This window comes from Maylandia zebra, linkage group LG5 (genome assembly GCF_041146795.1).
Source record: "Maylandia zebra isolate NMK-2024a linkage group LG5, Mzebra_GT3a, whole genome shotgun sequence".
Lineage (NCBI taxonomy): Eukaryota > Metazoa > Chordata > Actinopteri > Cichliformes > Cichlidae > Maylandia > Maylandia zebra.
Window position 1 is genome coordinate 29,248,058 of NC_135171.1, and position 27,562 is coordinate 29,275,619.

Below are 27,562 nucleotides of genomic sequence, written 5' to 3' on the forward strand. Positions count from 1 at the left end.
CTCGTCGTTCTGTTTCATTTTTCACGGATCTGGTTTTGTTATTATTGTTTTATTTTGTAAGTGTTGAAAAGAATAAAATCAAGCATTATTATATCAAGCTGATACAACACCTCCATCACGTCATATACACCTGCTAGGAATAAATAATGAGCATTTAATTGAGTTAAAAGTCAAAACTAAACTTCAACTAAACTACATGTATCTATATATCTGTAAACAGCAATAATCTAAAAATAGTCTTAGTTTGTGCTAAAATATCTGAAATCAGTCTTTCAAATACTAAGAATGCCAAAACAAAGAAAACATGATTATATAATGCATCTTTGACACTGCTATTTAAAATAAGACTTTACACTTGGTGGAATACTCTTTCTTGGCAAGCAAAGCTGTCAAATATTTCATGCAGTTTGTCCTGCGGTTTGCATACATCTACCTCTCCTCTTTTCAGATCTTCTCATAATCTTTTAGTTCAAAGGTTGTTGCTTGGAAACCACAGAGCTTCATTTCTCTCTATAGGTTTTCTGTTGGACTAAGACCCAGACAGTGGTTAAGGTGCTCCATGACTTTACTGTACTTCTTCCTGTATGATTTGGGTTATTGTCTTGCTGGAAGACCTATTCATGAGTCACTTTCAGTCCTTGGCTGAGTGATTAATGTCATGCAGTCACCCTGTACTTCTGGCACAAACACATTCCCAAAGCCTAAAGTTTCCATCTCCATGTTTTGGGATAGTATTCTCTGTGTCATCTTCAGCAAATGCAACCAGTAAATTGATGCAAAAATTGCTCAATTTTGGCCTCGTCTACCACATCACACTCTCTCAAGGCCTGAACATGGGTCCTCCGGGATTTCAAACCATCACAGCACAATGTATTACAAATATTTTTCTTGGTAACTGTCCTCAGAGCTGCTCTGATATCTATAACAACAGAGGAAATCTTGCAAGTTGCCCCACACTAATTATTATTAATAGTAATTTCATCTTTGTTCCATTTGTGATTAATCAGACCAACAGATATGATTGTTTTTTTGTTTTTTTTTACTATGCTTCTTGTGGATATGTCTATTAGACTATAAGAGTGTGTGAAGTTTAGCAGTCTTCTTGCCGATATTCTTAGGTGGCTTTTTGTTTTTGCAGCATTCAAGATGTAAACAGGTCAGAGGTTCTGGGTGCTATTCATAGAACTGGTGCAATTAACTGTCAGTGTTGGCTGTTAATGCTGAAGTTGCTGCCAATTAAACTTTTATTGAACAGTTTAGTTTTGTTTCAGTTCATGCTGGTCAGTACAAGATCAAAGAATTATTTATCTTACATAAATTAGCATTCATTTGTAACTCTTACATCTCTAATCCTGAATATTTTGTTGACATTCTATCATTTACTATTAAAATAAACCTACCACAGAATTCTAAGTGGCTAAAACAATGAGTTCAATTTGGAATCAATATGTATTTCCCTCCACTGTAGATCAGCTGGTCGAGGATACTTACAAGAAGGTCCTTGTTTTATTGTTCAACTAAATCCAATGATATTTAATCCTGATTTTTTTTTTTGTCTCTTTTCAGTTAAGGTTAGGATTAAAATATGTAAACATGACAGGTGACCCTGTAGTAGCATTTAGTTTTAGCTGCCAAAGCTCAGGCTGTTGGTGACTTCCAATGATGTGTTGAGCAAATTTTTTCCCCCCCACTCTTTTCAATGCATATGCCACTGTGTCATGTCATTAATTTTTGTCTGTTCTGTATGCAGTTGTGTATTGTTTGTGGTCTCTCTGTGCTGCTCTTTTCTTGAGCCTGATGAATGAGTGTCAGCAGGACTGACAAACTGGTGTGGAGGTCTAGCTCCGTGCTGGGATGTCCTCTGGAGTCTGTGAAGGCTGTGGGTGAGAGGAGGATGACACCCATCATGAACAACCCACATCAGCCTCTGCATGAGCCTGTTAGTATGCTGAGCAGCTCCTTTAGTCACAAACAGAAACACCCTCGCTGCAGGAAGGAGTGCTTTCACAGATCATTCATCCCAACAGCAGTTAGACTCTATAACTCCTCAGTCATGACATCATGAGTCACTGGACATTGTGGACATCACACACTTCATGCATAATGCACCTTTTTATATGTATGGACGTGTGCAGGTACATACATATGTATATTTAGTTAGTACGTGTGTGTGTGCGTGTACATTTCTATACTCATAGATATCTATTACTTACATAGTAATAGTAGTGGTTGAATTGTTACATTTATGTCTTGCATGTCTTGTCTTGGTGTCTTATCTTATCTTAAACATAAATCATGATACAAAATGACAAAAACACAAGAAAACCCAAAATGCGGGGTCAAATGACTCGGAACCATGACAATGGGATTCTTCTTCCCCACCATCACCAAGTGCTACTCACAGGGGGGTATCTGAACATCTGCTTTTTTTTCTTTCTTTTTTTTCTTTTTAGAATTTCTGTAGTCAAATAAAAAAAAGCTTAAATTCAGTTGCTGATTTTATATCGGTATCGTGTGTTTTATACAGTGCTTTATCACAGTTACAGACACAGTTACATAATATAGCCCACTGTATACACTATAGTCAGGGGTGCACATAAGTGGTCCGCAGGTGCGCATTCGCTGTCAAAATAAAAGACGCGCACCAGATAAGAAGTTGCAACGCGCGTTTGCGTACATATAAAAGGCACTGTTTTTGTCCGCTAGAGTGGGATTTTCACGGCATATTCTGCACCACATCTCTCTGCGTTCATCATTTGTTTGAAGCCAGCTCACCTCCTGCAACCACTTTTCCGAGAATATGCGCTTCTTTTGCGGTTCGGACTCCTTCTGACATTTATTTGGAGGCTGTGTAAAGGAGCTTGCTTCTTCGACATCTTTAAGAGTTCTAAACAAATGTCTGTCCTCCTCCAGAAAATCTTATGTACGCAAACGCGCGTTGCAACTTGTTGCGCGTCTTTTATTTTGACAGTGAATGCGCACCTGCGGACCACTTATGTGCACCCCCGACTATAGTCAGTCTCTTGCTATGACCTCACAAAAAGCAAGCTAATCCTGTTTTTAACACGAATGTTGCTACATGCAAAACATCATGTAGACAACAAGACAATCTGTACCGCAATCAGGTCGCCTGGACTGTGGCTGTGTGGGCAAAAGACCTGCAACTGACAAATAAAGGCTATCTCATCATCATCATCATCATCTCACATGTTTTTGTCCCATGGTACACTGGAGCTGTTGTGTAAGATATGAAGATAATGACATGAACTGTAGTTAATCATCACTAACTTGTTTTTGACACTATCTTTGACTGAAATAATGTTTCTAAGAACATAAAGAGACAAGTAACAGAAATACGTTTTCCACCAGAGGCTGGTTAACCAATAAAGACTCATAATCAGTGACAGATCATCCAGAAGAATCATTGCAAAATGTCCCACTTATCTCCACGTATGAGCACTTAGACATTAAATAAACACAAAATAGGTTACTGGGGAAAGTTTTTGTTGTAGCATTTCCAGCAACCAAAGTGGATTTGCAGGTAAACAGGTAAACATTTTTATTCAGGCTGCAGTTCAATTAAATCATACAGATTGTTAAAGTTTACTGCTAAAAAGATTAGCACCACTTCAATTCACTTTTTAAGTTAAATCAAGGTGTTATTATCTAAAGAAGAAACAACAAGTTTCCATAAAGAATTCCCATCAGAATCCAGCTAACTAACTGCAGGATGATTGGATGTGAAGTCCATACAACTCCTGTAAATGTACAACAAATGTACACAGGACACACAGGTTAACAGACACATGACTATTTACTCTTTTGGCCTACAATGTTCCTGCACCAGGACCTGGTAATAACACAACCAGCAACCTCAACGGGCAGAAATCACGACAATGCAGAAATGCTAATTACTGCAGTTTTTATAATGATCACTCGAGGCTGGAACCAAAAGGGATAGTTAGTAGCTGATGTATCTAATAGGCTTAGCCACCACAAAATCAAATCACTGATTGATCGCCTGAATGTGTCGGTTATCTGACAGTTCATATAGTGAACTGCCACAGGTCAAAGGCTCAGTTTTGGTGAACTAAATTCTAGTGTCTGTGTGTTGAACCCCTTCAGTTTATGACTCCACATTGTCAACCAGGCATGCAAGTGTTAGATGATAATTTAGCATTTTACTCTTTCAGTGTCCAAAGCAGAATCCAAAATGTTTATGCGAGCTGTGAGGGATTCACAAAAGATACCAAATGGATGTTGCATTGCAGTTATTTTTTTATTAATATTGAAGTGCAGCTTTTTTTTTCCCATTAAAATCACTTTCACACTCATTCTTATAAACCTGCCTTTTTTTCTTTAAATTGTTTTATATTTTGTATTATATGAGGTTTAAGGAAAGTGTCAGTTTCGTTACCTTACAGTGAACTCAGCCATGTTTTTCAATTGGAAAAAAAGTTCTGCACCATGCACAAAAACATCTTATGTAACATAATTTTGGCATAAACAGGATTGTTTGTCTGATTGTGTTGTTAGCGATTCATCTTCTTTGAGACAATGATTTATTCCTTAAGTTCTGCCAGGACCGGACAAGTTGTATATTCTGTTTTTTCAGCAGTCTAATCTGAGGAAATAATTACCTCGAAACCACACAGAGGCATACTTCCGAATCAGAATCAGAATCAGAATCAGAATCAGAATCAGAAAGGGGTTTATTGCCAAATGTTGAGCAGGTTTACAACATTAGGAAATTGCTGCGGTGCTTCAGTGCAAACATAGTGTCACAAATAGCACTTAAATAGACATGAAAAAATAAAAGTAGGGATAAGAATTAAAAGTGCTACGTAGAAAGATATGTGCATGAGCTATACATGAGATATATACATGAGAATAAGAATTAAGAGTGCTACGTTGAAAGATATATACATGAGTGCAGGTGGTGATCAGTGCCAATCATGGAATGATGCAGTGAACACAGCGTAGGGTCATGTGTTAGTGGTGGGAACAGTCATATGGTTATTGTTCATGTGTCCAACAGCAGAGGGGAAGAAACTGTTCTTATGGCGAGAGGTTCTGGTGCGAATGGACCGGAGCCTCCTGCCTGAGGGGAGCAGGTCAAACAGACTGTGTCCAGGGTGAGAAGGGTCAGCTGAGATCCGAGCTGCACGCCGCAATGTCCTGGAGGTGTACAGGTCCTGCAGAGATGGGAGTCTGCAGCCAATCACCTTCTCAGCAGAGCGCACAACACGCTGCAGTCTCTGTTTGTCCCTGATAGTGGCTCCAGCGTACCACACGGTGATGGAGGAGGTGAGGATGGACTCGATGATTGCAGTGTAGAACTGCATCATCGTCCGTGTTGGCAGGTTGAATTTCTTCAGCTGCCTCAGGAAGTACATCCTCTGCTGGGCTTTCTTAATGACGGAGGTGATGGTGGGCTTCCACTTCAGGTCCTGGGTGATGGTGGTACCCAGGAAGCGGAATGAGTCCACAGAGGTGATGGGGGTGTCAGTCAGGATGATGGGGGGGAGTGGGGCTGTGTGCTTCCTGAAGTCCACAATAATCTCCACTGTCTTCTGGGCATTCAGCACCAGGTTGTTGTGGCTGCACCAGGACACCAGACTTCGACTGTATGTCTCAATCTGTTTTTGAGCAAAGCTCTTATCTAATGTTCTAGACTATGGAAGCTATTTTTACATCTATAAAGTGCATTATTGTGGCCTATCCATGTCCATGCTTTTAACTCATTCACTGCCATTGACGTCTATAGCCGTCAATTGCAGTGTATGAGTCAATGGGTTTAACTCATTCACTGCCAATGGCTGGCAGTGAATGAGTTAAATTAATATTATTTTAATATTATTTTATACATGTAAGGCAATGATTGATTTTGGGTCAACCATACAATAAGGCTGCACAAAAATAATGAATGACATTTAAATGTGCTTTTTTAGTACACAGCAGAAACAGACACATATAATAATAGATTGGATTTATATAGCACTTTTCAAGGCACCCAAAGCGCTTTACAATGCCACTATTCATTCACTCTCACACACTGGTGGAGGCAAGCTACAGTTGTAGCCACAGCTGCCCTGGGGCAGAATGACAGAGGCGAGGCTGCCATATCGCACCATCGGCCCCTCTGGCCAACACCAGTAGGCGGTAGGGTAAAGTGTCTTGCCCAAGGACACAACGACCAGGACAGAGAGCCCAGGGATCGAACCGGCGACCTTCTGGTTACAGATGCGCTTCCCAACCCCCTGAGCCATGGTTGCCCCAAGCCTCAAGCTATTTTGTGCAAATATCAACTCTGATGTACATTGAAACGTTTGGTTTTCTCTTTGGTCTCCCTGGTTAATTAAATGTGTAAATATGACAGATTTAAAATGCATTTCATGATGAAAAATGTTCCACATAGTTTGCTGATATGTTAAAAAACTTTACAGTGCATATTAAATTTGTAGTCAGAGTTGTTTGTTGTTTGGTTTGTTAACTTTAAACCTGCAGCTTGCAGAGTTTTTGCATGGCATGAATAAATAAAGTTCTGCAAAGACGCAGACTGACACAAAATTTTGCCAGGTGACACAAACAGAGGAGAATAGACAATGCTGTAAATGTGAAGTAAAAGCCAGCTGAGATTCTCCAGGAGACTGTGGATGAGCCACTAACAGTCTGCTATGGAGGGCTAGCTTATTGTCAGTGTTTCAACTTCACTGCAGACACAAAAAGAAAAACAAAGAAAAGAGTTTGAAACTTTGCTTCACATCTGAACTAAGACCCACAGTTAGACTCACTGGGTTTCATGATGGAATGATGCCTAACCCTGTCACCTCCCATCAAGAAGGTTCATGAAGGTTCTGGGTTTCACTTTTAATTTTCTCTCCACAAGCCAACAACATATTTTAGGCTCACTGATGGATGTGGGCAGATGAAGTTCACAGAATAAGGTAAATGTATATGGTAGTGAAAAGCAGTATTAAATTCATTTCAATTCAATTTTATTTATATAAAGCGCCAAATCACAACAACAGTCACCTCAAGGCACTTTACATTGTAAGGTAGACCCTATAATTATACATACAGAGAAAAACCCAACAAACCAATCATATGACCCCCATGAACAAGCACTTTGGTGACAGTGGGAAGGAAAAACTCCCTTTTAACAGGAAGAAACCTCTGGCAGAACCAGGCTCAGGAAAAAATTTCCAGGTCCGAAAATTCACTAAGGAGTACTTACGTATTTATTTATTTATTTATTTATTTATAGTGTGTCAGGGCACACTGTCCTGCTGGGAGAGGCCGATGTCAGTAGACTTCGTGTGCAATCAAATGTAGGGTGGTGGTTAGTGTCATAGTGATATTCACATTAATTGTCTTTCTAGCTAATATGTCATAATGAGGATCAGTTCTGTTCAGTTCACCTGCTGGAAGTTTTTACCTTATTCCTCTGTACTGACAAGCTCCATACATGTCCAAAAACAAGACATAAATAGCTCCGTTGAACTGATTGCTGCAAGCACACAAACACACAGTCGGGTGTGTGCCCATGCTATGTTTTTATATCTTTGTGGGGATGAAACAATTGAAAGTTTACTATACTTGTGGGGAATAACAATCCTTATGGGGACAAAATCCACATCCCCGCTAGTTTGAAGACATTTTTGAGACTCAAAATGTGGCTTTAGTGTCAGGGTTGCAGTAGTCATAGAGTTATAGATAGGGTTAGGGTGAACAGCTAGTGAAAGCATTATATCAATTAGATGTCCCCTCAAGGATATGAAAACACACACGCGTGCAAACACACACACACACACACACACACACACACACACACACACACACACACACACACAGGATTTTCCCTCCAGTAAGTGTCTGCTAAAAAGATTTAGTGATCTAGATCAGTATGTATCTTTATACTCCCGTGTCTTCAGTCTGCTTTGGGCTGTTACAGCATATTGAAAATATTAGGTTTTGAAAAACAGAATTAAACTTCCCTTTTTAACCACAGGATCTGTATATAAAATATAAATAACAATAAAAATATTTATCAATTGTCCAATGTTAATGGATATACCAAATAGAAAACATTAAAAATGTGATAGAAACTGAGCCAGAGTGACAAAAAATACAGTTACACAATGACAAGTAGCAGCATCAGAGCGGAGGTGAGGCCTTATCAGTTTTGTGTGTGTTCTTGTTTGGTGGCTGCACAGATGACACAGTGACATCACTGCTGGGCCACTCACCCTCTCTGTTAGACGTCAGCAGGAATGCCTCTGCGCAGTGATTGGTCCGTGCTCACAGGGAATTCCGATGACTCTACGTTTTGCTGAAATGTCCAGTTCGCATGCAACATCTGCCCACAATACCTCCCCAGTTTCATTTGTAGACTCCATCATGAAAATTTGATTTGCTTAGATGGATGACGATAAGGTATTCAAATGCTGTTTTCTTGGTTCAAGATATCATGTTTTACAGTACAGTACTTTAAATTTCAGTTCATGCCTTCCAGGCATTGTGTGTGAGTCATTTCTTTAACCCTCAGACCCAAGGATGTCTTTTAAGCCTCATAATTTGTGACAGCTTTAATTCTTTTCAGTGGTCCTTTATAGTGAATTCAGTAGTTAATTTCTGCATTGACAGCATCTGTAGATGCTATCTAACCACTTGTAAAAACCAGGATACACAGAAGAGCATCTCCACACCTCGACATCGACATCAGACCTTGTAGCAAATAAGCTACAGCTACAAATAGTAAATTGTGTCAGAGTGAGCAAAGCTGGACAACAGTTGAATGGAAATAGGCTGAAAATATCAACTTAATTTTATGAACAGCATCCAGATCATTTAATAAGCTACATTAGTCTTTTGAACATAAACGAGAGGATGCCAAGGCAAAGTTGACAACTTGAACTCCCTTCTGCTAAATTCTGCACACAGATTTCAAAGTTTCTTTGTTGAGGTGTTAAAGTGCCTAAATAAGTTCAAATAAGTTGGTATAAGAATATAGTGCAGCTTTTCCCTTTTTCACATCACTGCAACTCTGCTGCTTTTTCCACCCTCGTTCGACAAGTTGTACCATAGGGAAAAAAAGAAAAAACAGGAGAAAGATCAAAAATAAATTTATGCCTCCTGTCAGAAATTGATCTTTGATGTTTTTTTTAAATGACTTGCTATAAACGACGAAAGAAGAAAGGAGAAAATAGTTTTGTGAATTCACTCAAATGATCCTTACATGATCCCTGGAATGACTTTCAGTAATCAACCCTCATTTCTTCATCACCTCATTCATTGTTCCATCTTCATTTTACGATGCACCCGTAACTCATTCAACCTTTTTCTGCTCTCGTAGGCCATAAAACAAACTGAATAGTGTTTGTTCAGTAGGCTGACTGCCAAGTGTGTAGCAAGACAGATAGGAGAAAGAGAAAGAGAGATAGGAGAATGGATGACCCTGCAGTATGAGGTGAGAGCTGATGTAGAAACTTGGCAGGAACAGAAAAGAGTGTAATCTAATGTAAGTTGTTGAGTCATTGGAATCTGTTCAGTAACTGGTTCAGGTTCATCAGGCTGGAAGTCACTCAATGATCAAGAGGCTGACAGCTGACAGCCACAGATCAAAGGGCAGAGCTGAGCCTTTAATGTCGACTGTGACAAGTTTAGTGCATTTTCAAGTTTACCCTCATTTTAGCCTCACCCAATCAAGTCTCAAGTCCTCCTGTGCATCTAAGTTAGGCTTTCAAACAACAAGACCAAGTGGGTCTTAATTAAATTCAGATAAATTCAAGCATCAAATCAGTCTAGGTTATTGTATTTGGCCATGAAATCTTAGAAACATGGTGTCCAACCAAATGCTCACCCTAGATGACATTACCTTATTCGTCAGTAAAACTGTGAGGAGTATTTTCTCATCAGTTTTGACCAGGATATGTCCTTCAAGGAAATATGTAAGATTGCTTTCTATCATTAGAGCAATGTTCAAAAACTTAGAAACATCCTGTCCAAGAGTGACATTGGAAAATTGATCCATGCATTTGTCACTTCAAGGCTGGACAATTGTAACCCCTTCCTATCTTGCTGTTCTAAAAGCCTTCAGTTAATACACAATGCCACAAGAGTACTAACAGGGCCTAACAGAAATGAATGCAGATTTAAGGTACCTCTGCAGTGGTTTCACATTACACAATTTAAATAAAAAGTTTTTGAAATGTTTTATCCAAACATTTTTTTAAATTAATTTCAAACATGCACAGGTGAAGCATGTAAATACAGATATGTTCATGTCAAGTCTCACAGTTTTTGAGATCAAGTCTCAAAGCGTGTCTTACTTGTAGACAGGCGTTTCTGAATGTGTGTTATTGCTACTTGTATTACATAAATGTCTGAATAATTGATGACATTGTAAATAATTACAAATGTTTATAGTCTAACCATGCATGGTGGATGCCTTAAAACTGCATTCTTTCTATTGGTCAGCAAGGATCACTTTTCAGGTTGCAAAACGATATTCAGTTGTGCATTTGGTTTTAAAACATCAAGATGGCAATGACAAAAATGTTCATTTTGAGCCTTCAAGTTAATTTAGGGGCTCAAGTTAATTTGAGGAATGAATGCATATTTTGTTTGTTTACTTGTTTTGTCATGTTTTTGTTTTCTTTATAATGGAGAGTGCAAAAGGCCCGTCGGAGCCACCTCAACAGGCAAGGTGGTCTTCCGCAGGGAATTCTCATCCGCCATCAGGCCTTCCTGGCTTTGGTGATCCTGACACTGGTACTTTTTAAAAACTGAAAACAGACAAACACATTTCCAGCCAAAACACTCAGGGCGCTTTCTGCAGCTTAATTTAAAAGACCCAAATGAAAACCTTAATAGCAAGGATAGTGAATGTAAAACAGCAGAGCACCAAAGTGAGGAAACCCAACCGTTAAACTGTCTTAAAACCTGCACAGGCATTTTATTTACAACATATTTTCACAGTGCCATCATGCAGCAGACACAGCATGTTCAGAGTATCTCACGTTTTTACTAATATGCAAAGTCCAAAAAATAACATTTTTACAAAACGTCTGACACACTTCCTCCTTTCTGTGCTTTCATGTATTTTCAACAAATACAAACAACACAATCAAAAGGCCTGAGTCTCCCTGGTGGACCAGATCAGTGAACACTGACCCGTTAAACACTAATAACTAGAAATGAAGTAAATCTAACAATCATAACCATGATGTGGCCATTGAGCCTTGAACTCTAATTCAAGTGCGCCATCTGCTGGATAAATATTTACAGCAACTTAACTCTGCAGATGAAAATAAAATGTGTTTCAAGAGTCACACAACATTTAAAAGTTATGATAATTTGGATGCCACATGATGACAGTAGGGTCATATTTGAGTTTAAATATCACAAAACCAATCATCCATGTTGCAGAGTACCTTCTGTCAGATCAATGCTTCAGCCTGAATCAAAGTACAGTCAACAGATCTGCTGCATGATGCTATCACATCAGCATGGAACAGGAGCTAATCTAAGGGATGTACCAGCAGCTTTTTGAAATGTGCATACAAACCAAATCTTGTATGTGTACAAAGTGTCTGCGCATGTGTGTGTGTGTCTGTGTGGTGGATGAATGAATGTGTGTCAAAGGCTCCTTTCTTGCAAAAACAAAAAAAGGAAAGCCTCCAACAATTACTAAATACAAAATAAATAAGCAGACGAGACTCGGGTGAATTTATAAAACTTTTTATTTGTTTTTTTAAATCGAAGGCTAACTGAAATGTGTCTGATTCATGTTCTGTGACAACAACAATAAACCATTGTCTTGTGTTTGTAACAGAAAAGAAAATAACAACATAGCAAACCCAGCAACACATAGACCATCCAATATAAATTAAAATAAACTGTCTTAATACACAAATAAGCAGTTATTATCACTGAGAATAAGCAGGCCTCTATATAAGTGCATGAGCCATGCTGTGACAGATAACAGATTGAAGTTAAACCCTCAGCTCCATGTTCATTCTTTTTATGAACCCGGTGCTACGTTTGAGTGATGGGAAACCCAGCATTGCAGAGAACAGATCGGAGTTCCCACATTTTTATCTGACATCTGGTCCTGAGTGAAGATTTCACTCCAAAGCTGCTGATTACTTGTGTGCAGTTTTACTTCCCTGGACACAATCGCAGCATTTTATCATGCTTTTCTAAAACATCTGCACCAGCTGCACGTAGGAATCCTTACCAGAACAAACTGGTCTATTGTACAAGCCCCACAGTTTACATGCTTGCAGGATAAAACTCAAGGACAGGTGGAAGACTTCTACAATAGTCACTGCGGTGTAAGATACAGAGGCTTATTTAAATATGAACACATAACATAACTGCGAACAAGAGTGCTTTTGTATACTTTTTCTTCGACATTGTCAGAGGAAAGGCGCCACACAGCGCTGATTAAAAGAGCAGAGCAAGCAGAGAAAAATGCGATGATACAGAAATATGAAGGGAGAAAATGGTTTGCTTGTATGCCGTCCGCCAGTCTACTTGTGTTACTTAAATCATCCTTTCTTTTAAAACTGATCAAACATGTAGCAAAAACTGGAGGAAAAAAAAAGATTTTTCCCCAAAATCGAAAACAAAAAGTTCAAGCTTGACTGAACGTTTTTTTCTTTACAGTGGTTTCGTCTTTGGAGATGTCTTAAATAATGTCACATATGAATCTGGACTGTGTGGTGTGTGATTCTTTGCAAGCAGTCAGAAATGTTAAAAGCAAATACTGCGTCTCATTAAATTTCTGAAGAAAAGCATTAATTTCAGCTGTTTTTAGTTATAGTTCCAAACATATAGAGCAGCAATAGCAACAGTAATTTGTTTTCACAAATTTAGCTTCTAATGTCGTGATTATAGAAGTCCAGCTTTACCAGGAAAAAGAAAAGGGAAGAGAAGTTGGAATGATAACATAAAAACAATAGAAGCAACCACACAAGATTTGCAGATATCTGCTTTTCCACATGTTATTTGTTTGTAGTATTTTAAGGACTTTTGGTCCATTTTAGCTTAGAAACACTGACTGTTTTTTTTCCCCTCCATTTTTTTTTCTTGGCCTGACTGGGCTTCCATACGTCACGGCTGTAACGTGTTAAGATTTTGTGCTGTCCGAGGTTTTACGTTGAAAGGCAACAGTAAAGGATTTTTTTAAGTGTAAGTCTCCGATCATGCTGGACACCAGAAGGCACACATCTAGACACTGGGTCGAGTAAGGAGACGCAATGATTAGTGGGTTACGAGGACTAGGTGCTTACATGAAGATTTATACTTGGAACTTATAAGTGCGTGATACAAATGTGCTCAAAAAGGTTCCAATAAAAGGGAACTTTAGCTAGCTTTAACATAAGCTCATCTCAAGGGATGTTGATGGGGATCTGTGGCGTCGATCCCCGCACCAATCGCACCGATTTGCTCTTCAGACAGCTGCACACTGACAACTTTAAACTTTAAAAAAGGGCACTTAAAAGCAGAAGTACATTTTCTTGTATTTACACATCCTCCCCAGAAATCTGCAGTTTTTGTGTGTTAGGTAGTTTTACACTCTCGATGTTTACAAATGAAAAAAAAAAACCAAACACATTTTTTAATGATATGAACTTTTGAATTGAAGTTAAATCTTTTTGTTCTCAAGTGAATAAACATCATCAGCAACAACAACAACAACAACAACAACAACAACAATAAAAAAAACTGACATTTAGCACACTACGTTAAAATATGACTAATATAATCAAAAAGGCAAATAGTAGGTGTATTGCAACGATCTTTGCGGTGTCACTACCAAAAACATCTATCTTCATCACCATCATCATCATCACCAACAGCAACAATCTCATCACCATCATCTATTCATCGTCATCATCTGAGACAGTGTGGCCTGGGATGATTGACAGCCCAAACTAGCCACTCACATTTTGCCCGTCTCAGCGCAGGCAGGCACACTTGTACGACATAGCAACAATAACAAACAACGAACGTTTCCAAGGAGACTCAAAGACCGCTGACCCAGCGGCAGCGAGGGCCGGTTCTGAAAGGAGCTCTGTCATTGGACAGCGGCCATCTCTAGGGAACAGGAAGAGCTCGTTCAGACAGGAAGAGGGAGAGGGAGGGGAGAGGCAATCAAGGTGTGTGAAATAAATGTTTTTGCTACCTTGTGTGGTCCGCAATAACAAAAACCTCAGTGTGTGTGCGTGTGTGTTTATTGTGTGTGTGTGTGTGTCTGTGTGTGTGTGAGGCGTTTGGTTCTTCGGTGAGTTTGTTTAGTCTGCTCTGTGTGTGCCTTTATGTGTTTAGTTTTTGTCTAGACAGCTGGAGGTCTTTCCCAGGGCAGGTGGGTGTACATTAACTGCACACACGCACGCACACACATACAGTGATCTCCTAACACTTTCAGTATCTCCACGATGGATTAAAGCAACAAAAACTATGTGATCTGAGCATTGATTGGTTTAATATCTCTCTTTTATGTGACTCAAATCGAACTGAATTTTAAAAAGAAACATAAATAAATAGAATTGAGAGTTAAAGAAAAGCTCACAAACACTGGTGAACAAGTACAACTGCATGTAAACACACCAGTCTTTAGATGTAGGCAGCGCTAGGGTATTAGCAGCTGTGTAGAAATGTGTGATCTGTTCTTCCTGTCAGCCTCCAAATGACTTTTCCCTCTTTCTCCTCCTGTCTTATTTTGTATTGTCAGCCAGCCCGGGTTTTCCCCTGAAATAAGAGATTGATTCTACACATTTTTCCAACTTCCTTATACATTTTTTAAGTTCCTATCACTAATATTTGTGGTCAGAGCCTGGCCAGCCTTCTCATACCCGCTGCAAGCCCTCTGGTGCAGGAAAGGAAACCATTTAAGGAAACAACTCTGTTCAAAAACAAGTATGAAACAGAAAAATAGTTCAAAGTACCTTAGGACTGAGAACCAGGCTGCTAACCTCATTATAAGATCAAAGATTATTATTATTATTATTACAATAATTTTTTTTTAAATGAGCCAATCATCTTTCTTTTGGGGCTACAGAGAGCTACAGACTTAAAAGATGATGGGAGGGCGAATCTTTTTTCTCACTTTTTGTCTTTACTTTTTGAGAGGAATTCAGTGTTTTCAGATTTAGTAGTTTGCCGAGTAATGCTACAAGATATTTTGAAGATCTTTCTAACATCATCAAAGACTTTTCTAATCAGTTAGAAGAGTCTTTTCAATCTGTTTTATGATTTGAAATGTTATAGTTTGCTATAGAACACAAGACTGCATCATTGCGATGATAAAATGACAAGAAACAAGACTAGCATAAACACATCCAATCCATCTATCAAGCTGTAAATGTTTAGTTTGTATCCAGCAACTTAAATAAGAATTTACATTAATATCAAATTTACACAGTTTTCTATGGGGTTTTTTTGTGAGACACTCATTTTTGAAGTTTTTGGATGTGGAAATGTCACCGTTCTATTTAATGGAATAGAACTGAATGGCATTTACTATGAAGAGCTCAAAGCAGCAAAAATTACATCTGAAATATTCTGCAGCAATGCCTCTTTCAAAAATTGTGAAGCTGTTAATCAAAAAACATCCACCAACATTTTTGTGAGCAGTTTCATGCAGGAAATATCTTCTTCAAACCAAAAGACACCCTCGCACCTGTGCAGCTACCTGATGTTACAGGTCAAATGAGGGACATCCATTCAATCTCCCACCAGCAAGAGCCTTTCATCACACGCACATGGTTGCTTTCTTCTGCACATGGACATTTTTCAAAATTGCGGATCGGTACGAACTAAAGAGTTCCTGCATGAAATGGCTCACTGTAAGGTTTGTGGATTTTTAAATTTTTTATTTTTTGAATAAACAGGTCACAATTTCTGGAAAGAGAAACTGCTGCCGTCTTTTTCACATTTTGGCACTTTAAACACCCCAAGCAGAAATTGCCATTTACTTACATTATATTAAAGAGAACACAGGCATCGCTGTAGCTGATTTCTCCAGAACTGGGCAATTCACACACCAGTTCAACACAATCCAGTTGGATAGGAATGAATACAAAAAAATTGGGAAAATACATAAATTTACCTTTGGGCCAAACTGTCCCTGTAAACAAGGTTTATACTGGGGAACAAGTTCAGCAGATTGAATTCTTTTTATCACGATAGTTGATAGATGCTGCTGTGACTCACCATGGAAGGAAAGTACAGACAAAAAATGAAAGATTCACCATATGAGATTATAAAATGTATTGTTTTAGCCTTCAGACTGTCTCTCAGGAGATTTGGCTACAGTTTGGTTCAGTCCCTGAAGAGGGCGCTGTTGCATAAAGGCTGGACACTAGAGGGCGCTGATTTTGTCTGGATCAAGCAGCAGCTTTAAATACAAAAACTACAAATAGTGATCAAGTAGCTCAATCAGCTACCTAATGCAACTCTATTAATTCTGCACTCTTAATGAGATGACACAAGACGGGCTGCTATTAACACTCGTGCCACTTTTCAACACTTCAGTGTGTCTAGTTTCAACAACCAGCCTTGTGCTGCATTCAACACTCAAAGAGTTTGAGTCCAAAGCTTAAAAGAATGAGTTTATAAACAAGAAAATTAAAAAATTTCTCCTAATTATAGAATATATTTGTTAAAGCACAGGTTCAGCTGGTTTTATGGAGACCTGTGGAAGGATAGTTGAGGATTTAAAGTCTGTATGTCTTAAAGTTCTTCAATCTCAAAATGATAAATAAAGTTGTTTTTTATTCCAGTAAATGTTAAAAGCTTTGGTCCACAACTCTTTGCATCTCTTTAAAAGCGCATCACTAGTAGTTGGAGAATCTAAATCTGAATCTAAAAACCTAAAAGGTTCTACCGTTGTGTTTAAGCTTTATTGGTTGGTTGGTCGGCGCTGGCTGACAGAAGATTGTTGTCTCTTTCCTGGTGCAATAAAGTGCTCAGAGTGGCCTGCAAGAGAGAAAAACTTAGAGAGCAGAGTGTATACATGGGTTGAAAACGTGGGAGAGAATCTATAATTCAAAGGAACCAGAGGTACGTGACCAGAAAATTTGGTCTTTTGGGTGTATGGGTGACCAAAGTGGTGCACAGTCAGTGCATCAGATATTCAGGACCTGCTGGGCGACTGGCTTCCTTCCTGAGTAATACACTACAAGGGGGGTGTCATTGGTTTGTTTTCTCTCTTCTCATCCAATGAATAAAAATATCTGACATTCAAATAAAATAACAGGATTAAAAACTAAGTCTACGACATCCTACTCTAGTTAACATCTATTGTTACATTAGACTGTCTCGATTAGTCCAGACATTTGTTGTGTCTGGTTAACATGAATAAACTCTAATGTGCTTCGCTTGTTTAGTCGAGGTAGTAATAGCCAGCTTTGGGATTGGCTAATGATTCGGCCAATAGGATGAGAGAGAGTTAAGACTTTCTGATTGGACCCACAGGTTGGATGCTGACTTGTGGCTGGCTCGTGGGACTCAGACATTTGCATAAACCAACGATTATTTATTCATTTTTATCAATGGTACAGTAACGGTTAATCCGAGTCCGTTGGGCCAAAGTCAGAACCTCCCCTTACATTTATCATGATAGCAGCTGCTGTGCACCGCTCGGTCTGAGCCTCACTCACCATGTTCTTGCTTCTCTCTTGTTTTTATGCCGCAATAGACAGAGCTCCTTCAAAATAAAAGTCCCAAAAACGTTCCATTGGCGCATACTAAAAAATAGTGCAATTCTTTTCAGCAATTATATAAATAACTTTAAATTCGTGCTTTTCACTCTAGGTTTGCATACATGTGTCTGTATATATGCTCCATGTGTGACGTATATACACGTCAACATGTACGTTGCAAAAGGTGAAAAGTTGGCACCCCAACCGATTACTGATGTTTGTATCTTTTTTTTCTAAAACTAGACAACAAATAAAAAAAAAAAACACTAAACAAAAGCAACACAAAAAATGTACTCATAGGAATCCATCAAGTATAGAAAAATACCCAAACTTTCCCTACTTTCTGTCTCTTTTCGATCATATTGCGGATTATTCTTTTTTCCGGTGAACAGTCTTGAACTTTGTGCAAGCGTTCTTTAAAAAAAAGAACATACATTTTTTTTAAAAAGGAAAAAAAAGAAACAACCATTTCAGTGGCAACTCCTGCATCGCTTAGGAAATGTAAGGCAGAACTTTTAGCCTTGTGCTACAACTCGCGGAATAAGCGAGTGTGCTAAAATGTCCCAGCGATGTGGCTAAAGCCTGGTGCAGAAGTGGAGTTTTGAATATGGACTAAATGGACAGAAGCAGCGTGGTGGTGGGGGATTATCACATTTAAAAAAAAGAAATCCTACAAATGGAAGAACCAAAAAGATTGTAACATTTCGCCATTTGCTTGGATAGGAATTTTCATGGATGTGTGAATAAGATAAAGAAAAAGTTCAACGGAAAAAACAGACCAAGTAAATATTCATTGTGAAAGGTGATTACGCACATCAGTCTGACAGAAGAGAGATGAGGAGGACTTGTTAAGGGAAAGAATCATCTGCTTCCATCTCATTCCCTTCTAAATCTCTCTTTTCTGACATCAATGGTTCATCAGAAGACATGAAGTAGGAAGCTGCAGAACAGGATGTGCCAGATGTTCATGCGACTGTGCTCTGCAGGAGCAATGTGGTTCTGGGTTATCTTACCCAGAGAAGCCAGTGGGGAAACTGCAAAACTGACCTGCAACAACTAAAACTAACCAGCTCTTAAACCCTTCAGAGTGGATTTTAACAACTTCGTGACTTTTCATCATTCTCCACTGGTCATTACTCCAGTGGTGAGCAGATGTAATCCCGGTTTTCTCACTGGAAGCAGAGAGCAGCACTGTCACACCTGCTGGGGTTTCTGGGATTTCTCCTTTGTATTCCTTGTGTTCCTGTTGTCCACACTTCCTTGCTGTTGATGCGGAGGTCGGAGCAGGCCTTGTATGAGCGAGGCAGGTGGTGCTTGTGAGGATATCACAGTCCGATTGTTATGGCTGGAGGTTACAGATGTTGGGTGGTAGTAGTGCCCAATCACCTCGCTGTAGGCTGGAGGAGCTCCTTCCACTCGAGAGCCCTGCTTCTGATGCCTGGACAAAGCCTCCTGGGCTTCCAACACACTGATGCCTGAATGGACACTTGGAGGGGGGGCCTGCAGTCTGAGAGCAAAATAAATGAATGAATAAATAACACTGATGAAGACAAGATGATGGCAGATAAAAAATGATTTGTTGTAGGTTTTCAGCTAATCAAATTTCTGCATTTAAAACCTTATAATGCATCATAATTACAGAAAATGAAACATAATTAAACATTAGGCTGTGAAGAGAGGATGTCTAAAGCTCTTAGTCTCTTTCTCCTTTACTGTGCAGTACATCTAGTCACAGTTAGTACAAAGTTGGTACAAAGAACATAAACATTTCTATGACGCCTTTTATAAGCTGGATAAGTCTCTGATAAAAATCCTTAACACAGGAATTAGTCAACACAACGACAAGTGAGTGATCCAAAACACAATAACGGACCACAGACTTGCTCATTGTTACCTGGCCTGCAAACAGGAGTTGGATGGATCGAGAGGGTGGGAGTCGAATACTGTTCGGTTGGGTGGCGCTCTGACCGACTCGCGGTTCAGCTCCATCTGCTGCTCGGGGTCTCTGAGCTGCAGGGTGCAGGGCCCCTGGTACGGCGGGGGCTCCTCTCCATCTGAGAGGGAGATGGTGGGGGGAAGATCGATGAGGCTCTGAGGCAGGTAGGGATAAGTTGGCTGAAAGCGACTCGGGGCGTATGTGTGCTGGAAGCGCTGGGGCTGCAGCGGAGGCTGGGAGTGGCTGTGCTGTACTTCCCGCTGTATATAGGAAGAGCCCCCTCTCTCCGGGGGGTGGGTGTTATACACCTGGTGCTGTGTGAGGAGAGATATTTAATTACTGCTGTGCCTCTAACTAATGTTGGTTTAAATGAATTTTGTACTAAATCAAACTCGAAGACCACCACTGGTTGAAGCAGCACTCACCTCATTTAGACCACTGTTTGTGCCTGTTCCCTCAGAGGACCACAGACTTCCCTCCTGTGTGCAAAAAAGTCAATTTATGTAATTAAATAATAAAAATAATTCTTTAATTTTTTCGCAGTTTGCATCTCTATTAGCAAAGAACAGCAGTAAGCAAAAGAAAATGTGGAGAAGAAGAGCATGAGAATGTCTGCATGGTGTAAACACTCAGTAGGCAGGGAAGCAGGTCTTGTGGTTGGCGCATTAGCCACTCATCTGCTGGCTGACCTCAAACCACATTTAGCACTATTTAAAAGTATAATTTATTCCTCTGATTTGTAATAGTTCAAATTTCAATAAAATTGAGCTGGTTAAGACATAGATACTAGAACGGGAATATACACTGCTGCTAATAATGATTTCAACACCGCTGTGTAATTTTTAGAGATGAGTGGTTGTAACTTCCTGTCATATATTAGTTCTTGTTTTAAACACTGTCACAAAGACTTTCCACTGCGATCGCCTTTCCCCAAACATAGAACATGAGACTTGGTACTGATACACTTCTTATTGTTTGCTCAAACTTTACTGGATGGACGGATGGATGAGTGCGTGTTATTTATTAGAGGACTCTGTTTATATAAACCTGTCTGTGCAAAAGTGTGAAGCTAACTATGATCCCTGCTATTAAAGTATTTTTAAATCTAGGTTATACTGCCTAATACTGTCTTCTCCAGTAAAACGTTGTACCTTTTACCTGTGTTTGACCTTTTCCTACAGTTAATATATGAGCTGTATTGTGTAATGTATGTGCATAATTTGACACTGTAAGCTTCACATTCAGTTAACAAAGTAAAAAAATTTTCTGTGCTCATTTAAAATCAGCAGCACATATAGTTTGGTACAACATTGCCCAACACAAGTATGACTTAAAACGTTGAAATTAAGAGTGTACATGAATCTATAATGGATTGAACAATACTTTGAGCTCAAGCTGATGTTTAGAGGGTGTCTCGATGCCTTCGGTGTCACCGCTTGTAGTGAGGAGAAGACAAAAGTAGTTCTTTGCTTCTTTAAAAAAAAGTCTGAGAGGAACTTTTCCAACTTTTGTAAAAAAAAAAATATATATACTCTCTCTGGTGACAGTTTTCTTGCCTGCTTGTCTGGCTGCATGTGTGTCACCATGTCTGTTTGCTAATCCAAATTAACTAGGACACTATGACTCCCCTGAGCTTATAAGGAGCTCTATGTGTGTGTATGTGCATGTTTGTGCTTCATTCTTTACTCATATTTTAAACTGAAACTGAAGCCACACAGATACACAGACAGTGATTCAGTGGAAGGTGATTCAGGCAGCACTAGTGAAGTCATATGTTTGAGGAAGCCTCAGGTGTAAGTCGGTGCGTGTTCTTCAAATAGACATCGGCAAGTCGCCATGGCCCTTAATGAAGAAATGAGTCAGTGCGTTAGCGTTAGCCTGCAGCACAGTTTAAGCACTGTGATCACATGCGGCCAGTTGGCACGCCTCTGAAACTGCTTTTATTGTGAAACTGTCTGAAACAGATGCTAACTTCCTCCAGGAAGTCTGTTTATAAAGATGAATGACTGTAACTATAAAAGGTCAGCGTGGTTGAGGGGTTTGTTATATGTTTTATCTATTTGTCTTTATAAATCATTTCGTTCATTTTTCATATATTTCTTTAACTCTCTCTCTCTCTCTTTCTTCCTACATATATCTTGTTCATAACCTTGCAAAGTTGGATAGCTTTACTGGAAAATAAAATTTCACCTGTCGAGACACTAACTTTATTCCATGTCTTAAACAGACTGTGCTATTTTATTTCTTCAATTAATGAATTCATGTATCTTACATAATATCTGCCACCATTTACAACTTTTCATTTTCTGTTTGCTCCACATATTCAAACCGACTTTATCTGTCTCTGACACAGAAACACGTGTATGTTTAAGCTATGTAAAGGCACTATGGAAAAATGAGCGGTGTAGTGATGCAGTAGGTAAGCAAAGTTGTCACTCATCTCACCAATCTGAGCCATGGTCTGAGTAACTCTCATCACTCAGGCGACTCACACATGGACTCTATACTCTGACCGAGCCCTTTGCACTACTTTCAAGCACTTTGTTCTCCAATGTCTGCCTTTCTACTGTTTTGTAAATGTTTCTCCTGCTTGTTATTTATTCCTCCTGTCTTATCATTTATATTTAATTCCTGCACAAAGCACCCATAATTTCATTGTACATGTACAATGACAATAAAGGGCTATTCTATTCTATTCTATTCTATTCTATTCTATTCTATAGTCTGGATACAAGTGCACATTTTGGTGTATTGAGGTTGAATAAAATGAATTTCTTTGAAATGAAAGAAAACAGTGAACTACAGGCCTTAAAATACATTTTCTCTTCTTTGCTCGGTGTGTCAGAACTGTGTTACCTTTTTAGCAGCAACATGTATGTAAACCCAACTGAATAAAAAGTCTTGCACACATAATGAATGAGCTACTGTAAGTGCATAGCTTGGGCAACACATCATCATGCAGTCCTGGCATAAGTCTGACTTACGTTGGCCAGTGGCAGGTGTCTCCTGCGTGTAGGGGTGTGCCTGGAGAGAAGGGAGCGTGCTGATAGGCGGTAGTGGTTGAGAAGACAGGTGATGACCACCACCATCACCATCATGACTATTACGATCACCAGAATCTGGACGAACTCCAGCTGGGCTGCAGTGACAGAGAAACAAAGACTGACATAAGTACGAGTCTCAAGAAAGCAGAAAACAGTCCTCTGTGGCTCTTCGTACAATAACCCTGATGATGGTACAGTCGCATTAACACCGTTAGGTCAGGCCTTGCAAGGACATGAAAAGTGTATGATGACATCTGCCTATTTTGCATTATATTTGAAGATCTAATATTTCTATTTATTTATTTATTGGAAAATTCAATCATTGTCAGAGACTTTTTAGATGGCCAAAGGCCTCATCCCCTGTATAGTTGCCTCAGATAACATAATCACCATCCTCTTATTACGTTTTAGGGCAATAACAGATCACGGCTCTCTAGTTTCATTCCAAGCAACAAAAAATACACACTTCAAAAGTTCAGGGCTTTCACAGAAACAAAACACTGTTGTACATCCTGATTTAGTTATTCAACTGAAATACTAATGATAATAATAACAAAATAACTCATGGCTGGATTTGAAAAATAGTATTGTCCATTTAATCATTGGGGATGTTGGTAGTTGAGGTCAAACAACATGGAGAGAGCTAAAGTACATAAAACAGTATTGCAACATATACCCAATAATTACTGTGTAAAATATATGAGTTCATCATCTTTTTTGGTTTTTTAGTACTACTTGGAGTGCTTCATCACATTCGTGGTTAAAAATGACTTCAACAAATACAAAAACACACATTTAAAGCAGGCTGGTATAATTGATGTTATTAGAAGAAAAAACAGAGAAAGATATAGTCTTCATGTCAGGTCAGGGTGTTTCACACACACACACACACACACACACACACACACACACACACACACACACACACACACACACACACACACACAGCCAGCCGAGGCCAGGCTGACAGACAGGGCCACCTTTGTTGAGAGACAGCCTGCTTTAAATACCCCTTAACCCTGCTCCACCTCCCCCATCATCAGCACTGCCATTATCCACACACACAGAAACGGAGGCTTTTTTCTCACACTTTGTTTTTGTTTTGTTTTTTTCACAGGGAGCAGGCAGAGGTCAGGGCCAAGTCAGACACAAGAGCATAAAGTAACTAGCAGACAACAAACCAACCCTCCCCCGCACACCCCCTGCCCACACACACTGCATTCTGTTTTTCTCACAGTCCACACCGGTTCTCACAGTCTTGAGTTCCTCTTACCAGTAAACCATCACAGAAGATGAAGAAGTATAGAGTCAGATGACTCCTGTATCGCTGGATTCATTCACGTATTACTTTTTATCACATTTATTTATATTAGCTCACAGGCTACACTGACATATTAAAGCAAAAAAAGAAAGTTTCAGAGATGCGCAGAACTGTTTGATAGAGAAGCAGAGTTTTAAAGAATCAATAGAAGTGAACAGCCAAAGTTAAAACATATACTAGTTTCTGGGAACTAAGCACCAGTTTTTTAACAAAACAAATCGAACATTTTATTTTAACCATGATTAAAAGCATCATTCTTCCCCTTCTGTTAGGCACTTATGCTTAGCACGTATGGTCTATATCAGCGGTCCCCAACCTTTTTTGCGCCACGGACCGGTTTATGCCCGACATTATTTTCACGGACCGGGCTTAAGGTGTGGCGGATAAATACAACAAAATGAAACTAGTACCGGTACCGAAAAAAAAGAAGATTTATTCATAACACACCTGAAAAGACCCAGGAAAACCGAGTTAACGATAAAAACGATAACAAAATAATGCTGAAAACCGATAAAAAACCCTGAAAACCATACATTTCACACCTGAGCCTCAACTATCGCGGCCCGGCACCAAACGACTCACGGACCGGTACTGGTCCGAGGCCCATGGGTTGGGGACCGCTGGTCTATATACACAAGAGGACCCCAAAGAACTTCAGGGAACGTGGTCAGAAGACCACTTAGGACAAACTTCTGTAAGACTTGCAGCTGCAGACTTCCTGGGATTAAAAGGATTTCCACAACAAGATAACCCAAAGTTGGCTGAGATGATGCATTTAAATGCCATTTCACTTGACCAACTGTCCAAATTTCCAAGATTTTTAATATGCAGTGACGCACATAGTAAACCTGCAAACTCCCACATGTAAGAAAAACTTTAATTGACAATTTAGATATATACATATGTAACTATCTACAACTATCTGAAAATATGCTGATTCGCATGCATTTAAAAGGAAAAATGAACTTAAAGACTAAAGCGTGCTTGCTTAAAAATAAATCAGACTCTAGTGCATACAAAGGAATCTGATAACATCCATCTTTTCATCTCAGATAAGAAACTCACCGCACAACTGTGTCTGAACACAGTTGTCATGGTTGTGACTCTGTGATGAAGGTTGCATAGTCTCGTCACTCAACAAGCCTCACAAAAAAAAAGGTTGATTTCCAGAGGACAGATCCCGAAGATCTGCTACTGAGGGAAAAGGAAGAAACCAACGCTAAACCAAAACAACAAAAATAAAAGAAAGTAAAACAAAACTTTCCAAGCTTCATATCCCGTGGATGCTCCAACACCATGTGTGTCCTCACCGGCCGTCACACACACTCTGAGCCTGGAGTAAGCTTTGTCTGCAACTTTTTCTCACACACATTCCCACACTGTCCAGACACACACAGGCGCACATATCGAGGAAACAGCTGACCAGACCCTTTCTTCTGCCCTCCCTCGCCACCAAAACCCAATAGCTGTGAACAAAAGGGGTCAGTGTGAGGGAGGAGGGGAGGCAGAGAAAGAGACAGAGGGAGAGGGGAGAGAAAAAGAGGGGGAGTGGTGGGAGCGTCTGGGAGAGGAGACAGATGGGTCAGTGGGATGGAGAGAATAATGATGAGATAGAGAGAGAGACATGGAGAAGGGAGGGGGAGTTGAGTTTGAAGTTTGAACTTCTCTGCTCATTAGGACATTCAAACACTGAGGCAATTAAACTCTTACAAGCAGAATACAATAGTTAGTACTGACTGCTTCATCACTGAAAGGATCGTTGTGGTCTGGTATGGTCTGTCATGGCACGGTATGGTGGGGAAGGGGTCAAGAACAAGAGCGCAGCTTTTTAAATATTATATGAAGAGATCGTGTATGAAATGATTCCCTGCAAATGTTGTAATTCATCCCTCTTTGACTCTCAAATCTATTTTTGCTGGTGTACAGATGCAAAATATGGAAAATTGTGTCACCGTCCATAAATATCCAGACCTAAATTTAGCTGTAAGGCAACACCATCCCTCCAGGACAAAGCCCAATATGTTGTCTCCCACAAAACAACACTTTTATCCAAAATGCTAAGAAAACTAAGCAAAAGGCAAACCATGAGAATATTTAACCTCACACTAATGAAGCCCCTTTTCCCTCATATTACTTGGAAAATGTTATAATAATTTTTTTTTTTTAAATTACCAGCCAATGTCAGGGGTTGTGGGGCCTAATTACATAAGTGGATTCAAGTGGATTGGACCCACATGTACAGTCGTGGTTTTTCGGTCCATCACAGAAGATCAGCTACTGTCACGTCTGCATCTTCTCTCTGTCTCTAAGTTCTTTGGGCAGAAACCAGAGCACCTGGATGTAACCCACACATCCACAGGGTGAACTCGGAAAGCCAGGTTGGTCCGAACCCAGGATCGTTCTTGGTATGAGGTGACATTGCTAACCACTGCACTACCATGCAGCCCTGTTACATAACGTCAGAGTTCCTGTTGACGTTGTGAATGCAGAAAAGACGGCTTGGAAGGTTTATAGTTACCAAAGAGGCCACTGTGCTGTGTACGGTATGTTGCGAAGGGAAAGGAAAGGGAGGGAAAGAAAAGTTGTGGGAGTTTAGCACCAGCTGAAAGAACAAGCTGTCAGCAGGCAGTGAGCCCACAGACACGCGCACACACACACACACACACACAGTCTGGGTGGCTTCACACAGATGGCGAGACTGGCATCGCTGTATGTTTAAGTGCCTCTCTGTTCCTTTTTTGCCTTTGACAATAACAACAGTTCGCTTTAACAGGCAATGTGACTGTTTACAGATAATAATTTTAGTCTGTTTATGTTTGCTCATGTGGGTGTCTGTGTTCCTTTCCTCCCATGTCTGCTACAGTACGTCCCTTAATTTCTCCCTTTGATATCTTTCCGTCCTTCCTTTCAGTCCTTTTTTTTCTCCTTTCTGTCCGAGGTTTGAACATTTCATGGCAACATTGTTCAAAAATTAAAAGTGGATTTAGCACATAAAGCCATACTGTTGCATTCTGGCACTTACACACCTTTTTTATGTGCTAATTTAGTTGTTTGCTTCCTACTGGATATCTCAAAACTGGTCATCTTAATATTATATTTATAGCACTTCTATTGACATATTTATAGCTTTGTAGTGACACTAGGCTTGTTTGACTCATTTTGGTAAAAGTACATATATAGCCAAATCTGATGTAAAGTGGGCCCCAACAGCAAAACCCATGCATATTAAATTAACAATATTAATAATAAGAAGTAAACATGTCCACCTTCTCCGTTGCTTTTAGTCTAAATAAGTAAAACCACATTTATTAAACCATTCTTTACAAAACACATGAAGAGCAGACTATAAGTGATAGATTAAAGTAGATCTACAAGTATTTTGGAACTACAGATTTGTTTTTGTTTTTTTTTTACTTTTTTACAGTTTAGACAACTTGTAGAGATAAAAAAAAAAATACTTTTAAGCTTCCAGATATTTCCACACCCTTGTAATATTTTGGCATCGACACACCAGGGGTTCTGGCCCGTGGACCGAATGTTTGAAAGC

The 27,562-nt window shown here is 39.5% G+C and overlaps 1 protein-coding gene across 2 annotated transcripts in view; it reads right to left on the reverse strand.

Annotated features, from left to right (window-relative positions):
• Nucleotides 1-11,726: 11,726 nt before the first annotated feature.
• Nucleotides 11,727-27,562, reverse strand: part of pmepa1 (prostate transmembrane protein, androgen induced 1) — a 40,559-nt gene continuing 24,723 nt past the window's right edge. The window contains exons 1-5 of one of the 2 annotated variants that reach the window (XM_004548845.4): nt 25,081-25,424; nt 22,635-22,789; nt 20,076-20,129; nt 19,609-19,964; nt 11,727-19,221 (exon numbers count right to left, since the gene is read on the reverse strand). In XM_004548845.4, coding sequence (XP_004548902.1) covers nt 18,909-19,221; nt 19,609-19,964; nt 20,076-20,129; nt 22,635-22,789; nt 25,081-25,138 — 936 coding nt within the window. In that variant the 5' untranslated portion in view covers nt 25,139-25,424 and the 3' untranslated portion in view covers nt 11,727-18,908. Of the gene's footprint in view, nt 19,222-19,608; nt 19,965-20,075; nt 20,130-22,634; nt 22,790-25,080; nt 25,425-27,562 lie in introns of those variants that run through there. The other variant, XM_004548844.4, reaches the window with a different exon arrangement.